Source organism: Marmota flaviventris, chromosome 13 (assembly GCF_047511675.1).
Source record: "Marmota flaviventris isolate mMarFla1 chromosome 13, mMarFla1.hap1, whole genome shotgun sequence".
Classification (NCBI taxonomy): domain Eukaryota; kingdom Metazoa; phylum Chordata; class Mammalia; order Rodentia; family Sciuridae; genus Marmota; species Marmota flaviventris.
The window spans coordinates 81074141-81087888 of NC_092510.1; the positions used below are offsets into that span (position 1 = coordinate 81074141).

Below are 13748 nucleotides of genomic sequence, written 5' to 3' on the forward strand. Positions count from 1 at the left end.
GTGTCCGAAACATACACTAAAGAACACCAAGAGCACTGCTCTCAGCCTCTGCTTGTTCCTAGGTATATTTATTTCTGTCAGGTCCAGGGGAGTGGGTGAAGAGCGTGGACTGATCACCCCTCTAGGCAGGAAGGAGCTGAAGCCTGCAGTACTGCCAGCTCACAGTTCAGACCCCATCAGGGGATCTGAGGTCCCAAGAAACGCCAACTGCCCCTCCAAGCCTATCAAACATCCTGGCCCAATAGCCTGATTCACACCTGAGAAGCAGGTGTGACAGCAGAGAAGCTCTCCTTGGAGAGGGGTGAGGGCCTCCTGATGAGGACAGCCAGGGATCTAAGCCAGATGTGCTCCTCAACAGACGCCTACTGATTCACACAGGAAGACAAAGGGATGTTTTGCTGGGAGAAGGCAAGAGGAGGACAAGCACTGCCCAGCACCTGTGAGTGAGTGACAGCCGCAGAGGAGGCAGCCCTGGTCTTATCTAACTGCCTAGTTCAGGACCTGTCTCCTAACAGGTACCAGCAAAGTATCTGGGAAAACAAAATGTGCAGAAGAGAGGGCAGAACAGGTCTGTGTGGCCGTAGAGGAAGCCTGGGCCCCAGGAGAGGAGTTATCTTAAAATGTTCTGCCTCTCAGAAGGGTGAGATCCCCACCACTGGAGTGACCAAGCAGGTGCCCCAAGGCCACAGTTTGTGCTGGCAAGGGGATGTGCTCCTACCTCGAGGAAAAAACCGGCCATGTCACCAGGGTTCTGCATTCTGTGACCGATACACAGTCCACAGGTCTGGCTGTCCTCTCCCCAAGGAGGCTCTTGTTTCTACCTGTCCTCCTGGCCCTCCAATCTCCCCGCCACCCCCCAGACCTCTGGCTGGCAGGTCTGTAATGCTTCCCCCGGGAATGTCCACTCTCCTCCATCTAGACTGAACCCTGGCTTCCTCCAGTCTTCTCTTGTGTGCACTGACATGATTGTTGTAGGTGTGGTTCTCGCCACATTCCTCCTGCTTTTAGAAACCTTCGACTGTTCTCCTCTGCCTGGTGGATGCGAGATGCATGCCCATGTTTGACATGAAGAGTCCTCTCTGTTCTCTCGCATGCTGCTGATGGGTGGTTTCTAGCTCGGACTATGTGTGTATGTGTGAGTGTGTGTGTGTGTGTGTGTGTGGGGGGGGGTGATGGCTTCTTGCTGCCCAGCGAAATTTGACTCCTCACTTCTCTACTCTCCCAACTCTGGCTCACCCCAGCAATCCACAAAGACTTTTCCAGCCGGCACCAGTAGAAGGAGCTCCTCAACGCCATGACAACTGTGGTCTCCACTGCCAACGCTGGTCCTAATTGCTTCATGGGCTCCTGTCTTGTTCCCCCAACCAGACTGCCAGCTGTCTTGTGGTACAGCGTCCTGGTGGCCTCTGATGACCCTTCTCTGCAGGAATAAGCTAACAGGTGGAGTGGGGGGGTGTTTCTACTAATTTACCTGCTGCAGTTTCTTTTATGAGTCAAGAAAATACTAAGGATTTGGAAGCAGCGGCTCCGGGACCACTTGCTTGGAATTCCATCCCCCTTTTCTGGGCTTGTCTCGGAGAGCTTCCAGTCATTTAGATGGTCTGGATACACAAGAAGTGCTGAATCACAGGCAGATGCTCATGTCTTTTAAGCAAAAGCCTTCCCAGTGAGAAAATGAATCATCCAAGATACCAGGGGCTGGAAGAGGACCTAAATTGGGCCTGATCTGCCTTCCTGAATGAAGCCCATTTTATATTCTGGGTCTCTCCCTCCCATTAAGATTTCTCAGGTCTTTACCAGAAAGATAACTGCACCTTTGAAATAAAGCGGAAATGGCATAAAATGAAGCTTATCGATCTTTAGCCTCTCTAAGCCAAGACTGAGTTGAAAACAGATGTCCAGAGCCTGATGTCACACAGGATGCTGTTTTCAAAGTCCAGTCATTGTCAAGATTTAATATTGTTGTCAGAAATACACACTCATTAGATTAAAACCATGAATTTGGCTAGTCCGACAGGAAAAGGAAAATGCAAAATGCTCGTTACCTTCCTTCACAAACATCCATCTTCAGTTGTAAGAAATACAGATGCCTACAAAACAAGGATTTCCATTAATTCATACTCAAACTAAAAGGAGCAAAAAAAAATTTTTTTTGATGCATCAAGAACAAGACCTAGACATCTGAAAAACAAAATACATAAAAATACATTTTGACGTATTTGAACTGGTAGCAGGTCTAGGACATCAGGGGCTACTCTGCATATCGTAAAGCTGCCCCAGTGGTAAGGACTGCTCATGTTGGTGCCTATGTATGGATGGTGGGGGCCACCCCAGGGAAGGTTGAGCAGGGATGTATAAGCAACCCACCAGTGACTGGCTGTTACCACTGGTACTGCTGCAGGAAGTGCCCCCTCCCTCAGCCTGGTACTTCCCAACCAGGCCCTGGGACCCACAGCGTTCTCCACAAGCAGCCCCCGCACGCTGACGGGGCCACTGTTCCCAACACGGAGCCAGCATTCGCACACCCACGTTCCCTCTGCATGAAGCTGCTAAGAGGAGGAGGGTCTATGAAGACACCGCCTTGGCTCGGGTGCAAACGCCCAGCTGGGCCTTTTCCTGTGTCCCGGGAACTGTGGGTGCTGGAGCAGAAGCATAAACATGGGTAAAGGAGAAGGTGCCAGCACCTCCACGCTGTGCCCTGCGCTCCTCTGTGAGCCACCAGTAGACTCAACCTCAAAAGCCTGAACCTGTTTTTGCTGACAAGTTGTCACAAGCCCCTCAGCCCATGAGTCTGTGCCACTGTCACAGATGGAAGCAGGGAGGTCCAGAGCAGCACGGGGCAGGCCAGGCAGTACCCTGGAGACACTTATATTTAGGGATGCGCCACACATGTGACTCTTGGCTGCCAGCTCCCACTCTTTTTTAAAACCCAGATTCAAATGGGATAGACATTCCAGGGTCTGGCCAAGACGACAAAAGGGAAACCTTGAAATCTAATATAGACAGGGCAGAAGGGCTGAGGGGCAGGACAAAGAGCATTCTGGCAAAGTTAACCACTCACTCTCATATTCCTTGGGTTTGATAAAAGGTCAAGGGACTGGCTTTTTGAGATGTGAATGCTTCAAACGGTATCACAGCCTCATAGCCGCACAGTTCTGAGCTGTGTGCCTGGGACTCTAACCTTTCCCCTCGTTTCAGCCTCCTCATGGTGCCGTCTGTAGGTACCATCACCTCTACCATTACTACAGATAGGGAAACTGAAGCTCAGATAGGGTACGTCAGGTCGGCTATGACTTATTTTTATCTAGAAACTCATGGGAAAAATCTCAGTACGCAACAAATCTGTTATGTGTTTAAAGACAGACAGGCTTAGGGTCTATGTCATAACTGATGTTACTACTTTGATTATAATTATCATCACTACCCATAATGGGTGGAGCACCTGGCATTCAGAGACGGCACTGGGTACATGCCCATCATGCCTCTGCAATACTGGACTCCCTATCTTTCCCACCTAGGAGAACAGGATCAGTCCTTTCTCGTCTGTTTCTATGTTTATCCAAGCTGACATTCAACCAGAATTAAGTGTTCTCTCCTCCTACAGGGCTCCTGAGAGAAAAAAAGGGAGCGGAGAGAGTTATAGACAGTCCACGGGTCAAGTTGGGCTTGTGCTGAAGAGCCCAGCGGGTCACTGTGCTTTCCTAGAGATATAAATAAGAACACGACCATGAGATCGCCATACACCAGATGCCACTTCATCATAGGCTGAGTGAAGTTTGTGAGTCAACCCTATAACATCACACGTGAAGAAACTAAAATCAGGAGCTGCAACCCAAACTTAGGTGATTCCACAGGGATCGTGAAAAGGAGTTTAAATTTTAGAGATTGACCGTAAGTGAAGTTGTTTAGAACGATCTAAATTTATCAGAAACAGCAGTTGTGGAGGCTCATAATAAAAAAGGCATTGGTTTAGCAATAAGAATAAAGGAAAGTTATTTACAAGATAAACTCAGCATGCCTAAATCTGGAAATGTAATGACCCCTATTGAAGCAAATCCCATCCATGACCTCAACTTCTGAAAAAAAGCACTGAATTTCTCCTTAAAAAGAAACAAAATCAACAAATACTATCTCTATACTCCTCTGACTCTTGGGAACCAAATTTTCTTAAAAGGGCCCTCAATTTTGGATAAGCTTCAAAGCTCAAGCCCGATAAGATACTATATACCCGGAAACAGGTCGAACCTTTCATGTCAATTTTTAAAAAGCATGTGAATTACTGGTGGAATCCTGACCCAGCATAAGACAACTCTTCAGTCTCAGCTGCCCACCAGCTCTAGAGGAGCCACAGGGATGGCGGCTGCCATGTCTTCTGCCACACTGAGAAACCTGGTGCCCATGCCCCAGGCAGTAGTAGCTAGGTTCTGCTGCACACAGCAGGGAACACTCACCTCTCGGTGGGGAGTGGGCCTTCAGACGTGAACTGGAGAACTTTAAGAGACAGGGACAAACTAATTCTTACCTGGGACTTGGGGAAGGACAAGTGTTAACCTATTGCTCGTCTGACGCTGAGGTCTGCCTCTCTGGAGCCCCCACTCTCACCGCACCGGGCCATAACTCCTGACCAGCACATCCAACTTCCCTCTTCCTACAACTCCTCCCGGGGGAGCTGACAGCAGCTTCACTTCTCCCTGAGCCTTCTCTCCACCCAAACACCTGCCCCTCCAAAGATGGGAGTGCTCAGCAGGTAGCCTCTCAGACCCAGGAGAGCAGCAAGCTTCTTTCCCACAGGGTCACAGGTGAACAGCCAATGACCACGAGGGTCCTGGAGAGGTACTCCTGGGTCAGCCAGCCCTGGAGATCCTGCCCTCTGCTTCTGTCACTGGAGAATTCTACCATGCCAGCAGGTGCCACAAATCTGGGGCCTCAGCGCCACAGGGAGAAGACAAGGAGATAGTGAGAGTCACCAGTTTGGGCAGAACTGCCCACACCTGGGACCAGAGCCCATCAGCTCATGGTAAACCCAATTTAGTGGGTCAAATGTATTTTGAATTAGTGTGGTGTGTGTGCGTGTGTGGTGCTGGGGATTAAACCCAGGGCCTTGTGCATGGGAGGCAAACACTCTACCAACTGAGCTATATCCCCAGCCCTTTGAATTGGTTTTATAGAAACTTTACTTCAGCAATTCGTATGTGTGGGTACTGCATTACAACACTCGACACAGGAAATGTACATAATGGGATTATGCATACCTACGTGTAGACATAAACGTAATCACACACCTATGACACACAGTGTAAATGACATATAGCCCCCCACACACATATGTACACACACATGATTATTCATGTCTTTTTTTTTTTTTTTAAGCTGGGACCTCACTATATTGCCCCAGGGGGTCTGTAATTCCTAAACCCAAGTGATCCTCCTGCTTCAGCCTCCCATTGGCTGGAACTATAAGTACATGTCCTTAGACCCAACTCTTCATCTCATTGTGAAGTATCCCTCAAACAAAATCTGTTGTTTAGTATTGGTCTGGGGAGGCCCTGGTAGGGTCATGTGGAACACTTCTCATAGACAGTGTCACCAGTGTTGTGTTCATCAGCTTATGAGCTGAGTGGCTCTGCCTCAGCAGGTTGGCCAGGGTGAGAGCTGTGGAAGGAGGACCCCAAGCAGGGTACACTTCCTCGCCATGACCCAGGGAGTCACGCTGAACCCCGCCCTGTACACAGGCTTAAAATTTAACAGAACAGCAAAGAACCGAATTCCTAGTGTCTGCTACTGTGGGGGGAAGGGGTACACAAAGAGGCAAGAGAGTAGTAGACTGACACTTATCCAGTAAACACATTAAAAGCTAAAATGTGATTGTGTGATCGCCATTAAAAAGAAAATGGGGCTGGGGTGGTGGCTCAGCGGTAGAGCGCCCGCCTAGCATGTGTGAGGCACGGGGTTCGATCCTCAGCACCACATAAAAAATAATAAATAAATAAAATAAAGGTATTGTGTCCATCTACAACTAAAAAATAAAATGTTAAAAGGAAATGAAGAAAGGGAAAATGAGACTGCCCTCAGCCAGTGCCACCTCGGTGGGATGGTCTCACGGCCACCATGAGCCTTTTCCTCCTGAAGCAGTTTTTCTCCCTAAGAACAGTAAATGGATGGGTAATAAAGGGGCTGATGCTGCCACGGAGCAGGGTGGGGTGGAGTGTTGGCACAGCCCACGCTCTGACAGCAGCAGCTTTCCTGTGCTGCCCACCCCCATTCTAAATGCCCTGTTCCCCACCCAGAAATCCCACCTGCCAGCACAACCAGAGCCAGCACAGACTGGAGCCCTGGGGGGTAAACAGCTCCCACCAAGGCCTCCTTCCTTATCTGGTTCCCAAGCTTCCTGCACCTGCTGGTTCAGTGACAGACAGGCTGAATCCAGCCTGTTCCCCTCCCAGCCCCCGCAAACTGGGACCTGATCAAAACATCCGATTACAGCAGTGTCTTGTCATCCTCCAGGGCCTGGATTCCTGTTCTTCAGAGATATTGTGCTATGTGACCTGCAGACAATTGTTCTACACATTTGTCTCCTAAACCCAGCATGCATCAGTGGACAGGCTTTCCATTGTCCACTGATGAGAGGCCAGAGACAGGGAGGGGGAGGGAGGAGGGAGAGGGAGGAGGGAGAGGGAGGAGGGGAAGCAGTGTGCTGGAAATGGCACCAAAGCAGGTGAGAGCAAGAGGCCCACAGTGTAAAACTAATTCACCAATCAAAATTTCAATATATGTACCCCAAACTCTAATTGCAATCATAATTGATGGTGCAGTTATACCCAAATGAAGTCATCTGACCATTACCATAAAATGAAGAATACATTTTATACACTAAGTAGAAAACTTTAAGAAAATGTTATTACCTGGTTTGTTCTTGCTGCAGTGTGTTGGGATCAGGTATAAAAAATCTTACTCGAAAATGCAGGGTACAGGGGAAACCTCCTACAACATTTTTCAAAAACACATTAAATTCCTCCTTTACAAAAAGTCAATGCATACAAGTTACTACTCTTCCCATAAACTCAACCACAGTTTTAAGCTCAACCACAGTTTTTCCATTATAAGAGGAGTAATTTCCAATAAGGAGTGCATAAATTACTGTTCCAGAAAACTCCCAAGTCTACAAAACATGAAGCATTCGTACAACACAGAGGCTGAACATTGACGCAGCAGAGGCTGTGGCAGTGCTAACTTAGGCTGTGTTCACACAATGCACTCCATTATCTCTACCAGGAATTCTTAAGATCTTTAAATCAATTCACAAAGTACTAGCTTACATTAATATAGCGATGAAACATTTTCATGTACATTCCAGAATGTAAACACCGTTATGACTGTGAGTACGCTAAGCTGCTACTGATAGATGACCCCATTTTACAGATAAGCCAACTGGCTTAGAAATGTGACTTGCCTTAGGTCACACAACTAGTGAGAAACCCAGAATTGGAGCACCGAGTTTTGTGACTGCTATTCCACATTTCAAAGTCATTTTTATACTGGAAAACATTTCATGCTTTCAATGCAACGTGGATTAAAATGATTAATATGTAGTGAGTATGACACAAAGCACATACTCAAATATGACTGTGCATCAACACCAGTCAGTTCACTTGTGTGGATAAAATTAGTCCATTTCTTCTGATCGACATGGCAACAGAAGATAAGACGGTGTTGCTAAGATCCCAACATCGTCTTGTCAACTTCGCCCTCCCTCTGCACTTGGTGAACATGCTCTGCTCTGGTCCCGTCTCTGTGCTCAGCACTGTTTGCTCTGAAGTCAAGTCCTTCCCGAGCCTGCTCCCCTCGCTGGTCCGTGGCTCGCCTCCTTCTACCTTGGTTCATCCTAGGCTCCACCCTCCCCTCTCTTTAGGACCGTCTGTCTTCACTGTTTGCTGGTGTCCAATCTCTGATGGTAGATGTGCCCCTGAGTGCACCTCTGCGCGTGTGCCTGGGAGCCAGTGGGTGGTGCTGCAGCTGTGCGCAGGCTGACCATGAGCGGTCAGGGGACAGCAAAGTCCTCCCCTGCCCTGGGATGCTCTTCCACCCCTCCTGGCCCCCATTCTGCAGCTGGGCACTTTTGTTGTCTGGGGCCTGGTCGCTTTGACTTTCTCGTCCTCCTCTGTACACCCAAGGCCTCCTAGCTTAGTACATCACAGAACTCTTTCTCCTCTTGTCTCTTTCCACACGTGGCTGTGAGATACTTGGGGGTGGGGTCCAAATCTGATTTGGGCTGGATTTCCACCACTTAGCCCAGTGTCTGCTTGCTCAAGAATGAGTTAGTGAGAAAACCAATGACAGCCTGTGTCCTGCCTCGGGTGTGCTCATTCCCATGAATTCAAACAGTGGCCTGGCTCCCTTGGGTGCTCCTGAACACTAAGGTCACGATCACAGGAGGGAAGAACTCTGAGGTGGCTCCAGGAGAGGGCAGCATTAGGGTCAGAGCCACGACTACTTCTGTCTGCTCTTCCCACCTGGGGTCTGGGGCAGGCGGAGAGGGCGTTATGTGTATGTACACTTGTGCACACAAGTTAACCTGCCTGATACCCCGCAGCCACTCACTGGTCACCTCCTGTCTGTCAGGCACCAGGAGCAATGCGGGGAGGAATGCAGCAAGGATCCAACCCTCAAGGAACCATGGTTCTGAGAGGAAGCCAAGGGCACAAGACCATGAGACGAGGGCGAGAGTGTGCAGCCGTGAAGCAGGCAGTGCAATGGGAAGGGAAGACAGAGGGGTCCCGGCTTCTGGTAGGAGGAGATGGGGTCTGGAAGCCTTGACGCAGAGCAGGAGTTAGACACAGGACAAGGGCATCCATTCCCGGGGGAGGGAACAGATTGAGGGAAGGCACTGCACACTGGCCAGGTCTGTCTGGGGTCTGAGGGGCCCTGATGGGAAAATGACAGTATGGTGGAAAACCAGGCTAAGAGCAGATCAAGGCAGAGTATGGTTGAGGCGTGGCTGGGAGCTACCTGGGAGCTGACCTACAGCACGGGGAGCCACTCGTGGTGGGAACACCATATTGTGAAAGGATTGATCTTTTACGTCTGAGACATTATCTACCCAGGGCTCAGCTTCCAGGAACTGTAACTGTGATGGTGGAAGGTAAAAGGGTTGGTCTGTGTCTGTCTTTCCCACCCGGCTCTCACCCTGGGCTGGGAAAGGCCTTCCTTCTTCCCCTGAGATACCTACTCTGGTCTGTCCCCTCCTCGCCCACAGCTGGCTGAGCACCCTGAGGCTGATCTGCGAGCACGTCTGCTAACTCAGAAGTCGGATGGGGAGCAGGCAGCTCACCCCTGTCTCCCGAGTCCCCTGGCATCTGGGTAGCAGGTGTGACAGGCATCCCGCTGACTGGAAGAAACAAGTCCCCACACACCAAATGTTGGACTGAAAAGAAAAGATCACACCAACCTTTCAACTGCTTCCTGATGGGTTTGCTTGACTCAAGCCATCTCTGTTGGTAAGAAAACACAAGCTATAAAACCAACCTGGGCAGGAGCTCAGCACATGTTACAGGCTGGCACTTACGGGGGAGTCCACCGAGTCGCCGCCATGCTGCAAACCAAAATACTCCTTTTCAGTCACGCCCAGGTGGGTGTATGCCATGTCCAGCAGCGACTGGCCAGTGTCTTGTTTCTAGGGGGAAAATAAATAAATGAATAAATAAATAAAGGGAAAAATCTGAAAGCAAGTTAAGAACTGGTGGTGACAGCCTCTCCACTGCCCACTGAAGGGAGAGGATACAGCCAGAGACTTGATACACATGTGCTTCCCACAGTAACAAAAGCGACCTCAAATTCCAAGTGACAAGGCTGCACAGCGCATTCGGGAGGAGGGCTGAGACCACACTAGGTAAATTCCACGTGAGACGGTATGAGCTGGCTTTCTGAGCTCTCCTTCCCCCCAGCTGAGGCTTCCGGGGGGTCCGAACCAGAAAACCCACACATTATGACCACAGCAACCTCACCGTGACCTGACCAAGCATCACCCGCCACGAACACCAATCCAGGGTCAGCTTCTGCTGGCTCCTGGGGACGCCAGTGGCTCCCGCCCCTGCAGGGACCCAGGAGTGTGCGCCCAGGGGAGGAAAACTCTTGACCAGCTGCTAAAAATACTTGAATGCCATTGGAAATACCCTCAGAGTGAGCTGGCCTGTGTCGCCCTGTGGGATTATCTGCCTCGCTGAGGAGCCGGCAGGATGTTCAGCCACGCTTCACTCCACAGTGGGACAGCACCGCTTCACCCCACGGTGTTTACAGAAAGGCGCGTGTCAGCACGGGACAGAGCCAGGGTCAGCGTCCCTCTCCTGCTGGCCGTGGAAGCAGTGGCTGTAACATGGATTATTAAGTACCGCTGAGTACGCTGAACCCAAGGGGACGGTACAAACGGTCAACTCCCCTGGGGACAAGCAGAAGCAACCCCTGATATCTGGGTTTGCAAGGATGACAGGGCCAAGGACGACACACACTTCTAGGTGTGCAGGCACTTGAGGCCGATGGCTGGGTGGCCCGGCACAGCGAAGGCACGAAGGCATGGTAGAAGGGTGGGTGGGATGGGGCGTGGCTGCAAAAACAGCCGGGCATGTTCAGGAAATCACAAATTCTATTTTAACAGGCAGGTTTCTCAGGAATCCTTTGAACCAAAACATTTAATATGGGGACAACGTGAGTCAGAAATGGACAGGGCACAGACGCGGCAGGAGCAGCTCTTCTTTTGAGTGCCTGACAACAGATAATGGACTTGGAAATAGGTCACGGTGACCGGGACCAGGAGAATTCCAAGACAGTCAGGCCCTTCCCGCGGCCTCACAGGATCTGTTCAGCAAGGGGAACTCAAGATACAACATCTCCCAACACACCTCTGGCCTGTCCTGCCCCCTCGTCCAACCAGGGCTTCGCCCACCCCAAGAGAATCTGGGTGGGTGCGGGAAGAAGGATCAGGCCCCACATCCCAAGTCCTGAGACACTCGCCCTCCAAGCTGTGGGGAGCTCTCCTAACCCTAACCCAACCCCCGAGTTTACAACTGTGAGGATAGTTCCACAAAACTGACACAGGCTCATTAAAGTAGGTTGAAAATCATTATCGAGGGCTTCGATGCCCTTACATATGTACATGAAATATATACAAAGAGGTAGAGACGTTTTTTCAAACACTGTTGTCATTCACCTATTACTTTTCTCAGAGGAACAGAACTCTAAAAGCAGTATCAGCTGGGCACAATGGCACACACCAGTTACAGTAATCCCAGTTACTCGGGAGGCTGAGGCAGGGGGATCACAAGGTCAAGGTCAGCCTGGGCAACTAAGTAAGACCCTGCCACAACATAAAATATAAAACAGTGCTAGGGATGCCGCTCAGTGGTGGGTCACTTGCCTAGCACATGTAAAACCCTGGGTTTTATGCCTTGTAGAAAAGGAAAAAATTGAAAAAATAAGTAAAAACATGGTATTTATTTCAAAAGTCACCCTAAGTGGTATACTTGTTATTCGGTTTAAGTTTTAATAGGCATCCCACATTTGGGACAATGAGACTTAAAAGGTCAGTGCATCAAAGAGCTATCTGCTCCCCTTGTTATTCATCACTTAAATATGACTTCATATTACATGAAGTGACTTACTGGAAGTCTACAAGCAGCAGATATAATACCACGTGCACTTTTCACATCTGACCTCCAATATTTGTGGTAATTTTGCAAAACAGCCATCACCAGCCCCGTCACCAGGGAGCAGAAGAGGCTGCTCCATGCCCTGCACCATCACCCCGACTCGGGTCTCACTGACACCAGGGCTCAAGTGCTCCCCGCACCACACCTCCAGTGCATGATTCCAGCACACGGGGATCAATTATGTATGATTCACCCAACTCTAGAAAGAAATCGAAATAGAATTAAAGACACATTTCTAATAAGGACTGGCCTGTCCCCACCACACAAGAGGTCATCTCTTCTGCCCTGGCTCACTGCCAGCGGCCCCCGGGCTCCTGGCTGGGGTGGGAATGGCTCACATCCGGCCAGCTTCCCCGAGGATGCTCCTAGCACAGAGGGTCCAGGCTAGGGTCGGGGGAGACTGCGTGGCCATCCCATGGGCAGGAACACACCTGCCCACCCAGGGACGCCACCTGTCGAGTTCCACGCGACTAAACACTCAGGGTCACTCCAGGGGAACTGGGCTGCATGAAATAACCGCACAAGAGACAGAAATACCTTTTTCTTTGGGGGTTCTGTGATGGCTCCTCTGACCTTAAGGGTCCGCAGAAAGAGACAGAGCCCATGTGCTGATTCCTTTTATTGAGGAGAAGCCATTCAAATGAGGCAGGGGGTCAGGTTTCAGGGGGCTGAGTCTAGCTTCATGATGTCCACTGTTAGCAGGTTGAATGACATCTAGGAAGGCCACACCCAAGGGCAGAGCAAGAGAAGGGGACACACAAAGGGCATTTCCATGGAACATTCTATCCTAAACAGGGCAAGGGGTAATATCACAAAGGAACAGGAGAGCATAGCTCCACCCACGGGGCTGCGGGAAGGCACGCCCATGCACGAAGACACATTTGCGTTTTCTCTATCCTCAAGATCAGGGCTACCGTTTGCGGTTACTTAAAGCAACCAGATCATGGGGTGACCGACAGGGCCACACAGATCAGGAGAGGAAGCAAACCTGGTCACATGCTATGTCGGCCTCCCACACAACGCGAGGGACATTCTGATCCGCAGCCAGGCCCTCGGGCTCCGCCAGGTCAGCTCTGGACCAGGCCACGGCAAGCTCCAGGTGGCGGCAGCAGGAGAACAATGATGTGAGCACCGAGAGCTTCTGGGCCTCTTCTGAGACCCACAGCCAGCGCCCCAGGCAGGCCCTGGCCTTGCCCGCTCGTCACAGGGCTGGTCTCCTTCCGACAATGCATTTATACCCGAGTTCCTCAGACACTGCTGCGTGGTCTCTCCTGCCTCCCCTGATGGTCCCCCTCAGCCTCCCGATCGCTGCCACCTCTACCCCCTTTAAACCTCAGGCCTCAGCCCTGTCTTCTATGGGAAGGCACTCACTTCTCAGGTGGTCTCACCCAGCTTCATGGCTTGACCCACTGCCTCCACCTTGGTGAAATCCGCATTTATAACCCCAGCCTGACGGGTGCATCGATCCTCATCTCCACGTTTCTATGGAGACGAATAATTGGCCCCTCAAACTTCACATGTCCACAAGAGAACTGGTCATTTCCATCCCCAAACCTGCCCTTCCCGCAGCCTTCCCATCGCTATAAACTCCAACTCTGTGTTGCCAGGCTGCTCAGGCCAAAACCCTTGGCGTCACCTTGAGGCCTCTCTCAGTCTTTCACACCCCAGATCCCAGCTCTCAGCAAATCCTATTGGCTCCATCTTCAAAGTGTTTCCAGACGTGGATTCCGCTCAGCCACCTCCACAAGCTCACTCTGCCCCCTCATCAGCATCTCTCCCGAGACTGTCCACAGTCCCTCAGCCCTTTCCTTCCCTGGCTACTGCCCACATGGCCTCACAAGTGACAGCTGAGCCAGATCATGTCAAGTGTCTGTCCAAAGCTACACAGTGTGAAAGCTGGTGCTCCCAGAAGGATTGAGAGGCTCTCCATGATCCCCACTGCATTCTCACCCCTGTTCTCCCTCTTATCTCCTGCTACTCTCTGCTTATTCCACTCTAGACACACTGGCGTCTATACTGTTCCACAATCTCACTACATGGGCCTCAGGA

At 50.6% G+C, this 13748-nt stretch overlaps 1 protein-coding gene across 1 annotated transcript in view; it reads right to left on the minus strand.

Annotated features, from left to right (window-relative positions):
* Positions 1-13748, minus strand: part of Ptpn3 (protein tyrosine phosphatase non-receptor type 3) — a 109675-nt gene that overhangs the window by 63718 nt on the left and 32209 nt on the right. Inside the window, exons 3-6 of the mRNA XM_071600826.1 lie at positions 9563-9670; positions 9446-9488; positions 6903-6981; positions 2046-2090 (exon numbers count right to left, since the gene is read on the minus strand). Coding sequence (XP_071456927.1) covers positions 2046-2090; positions 6903-6981; positions 9446-9488; positions 9563-9670 — 275 coding nt within the window. The remainder of the gene's footprint in view (positions 1-2045; positions 2091-6902; positions 6982-9445; positions 9489-9562; positions 9671-13748) is intronic.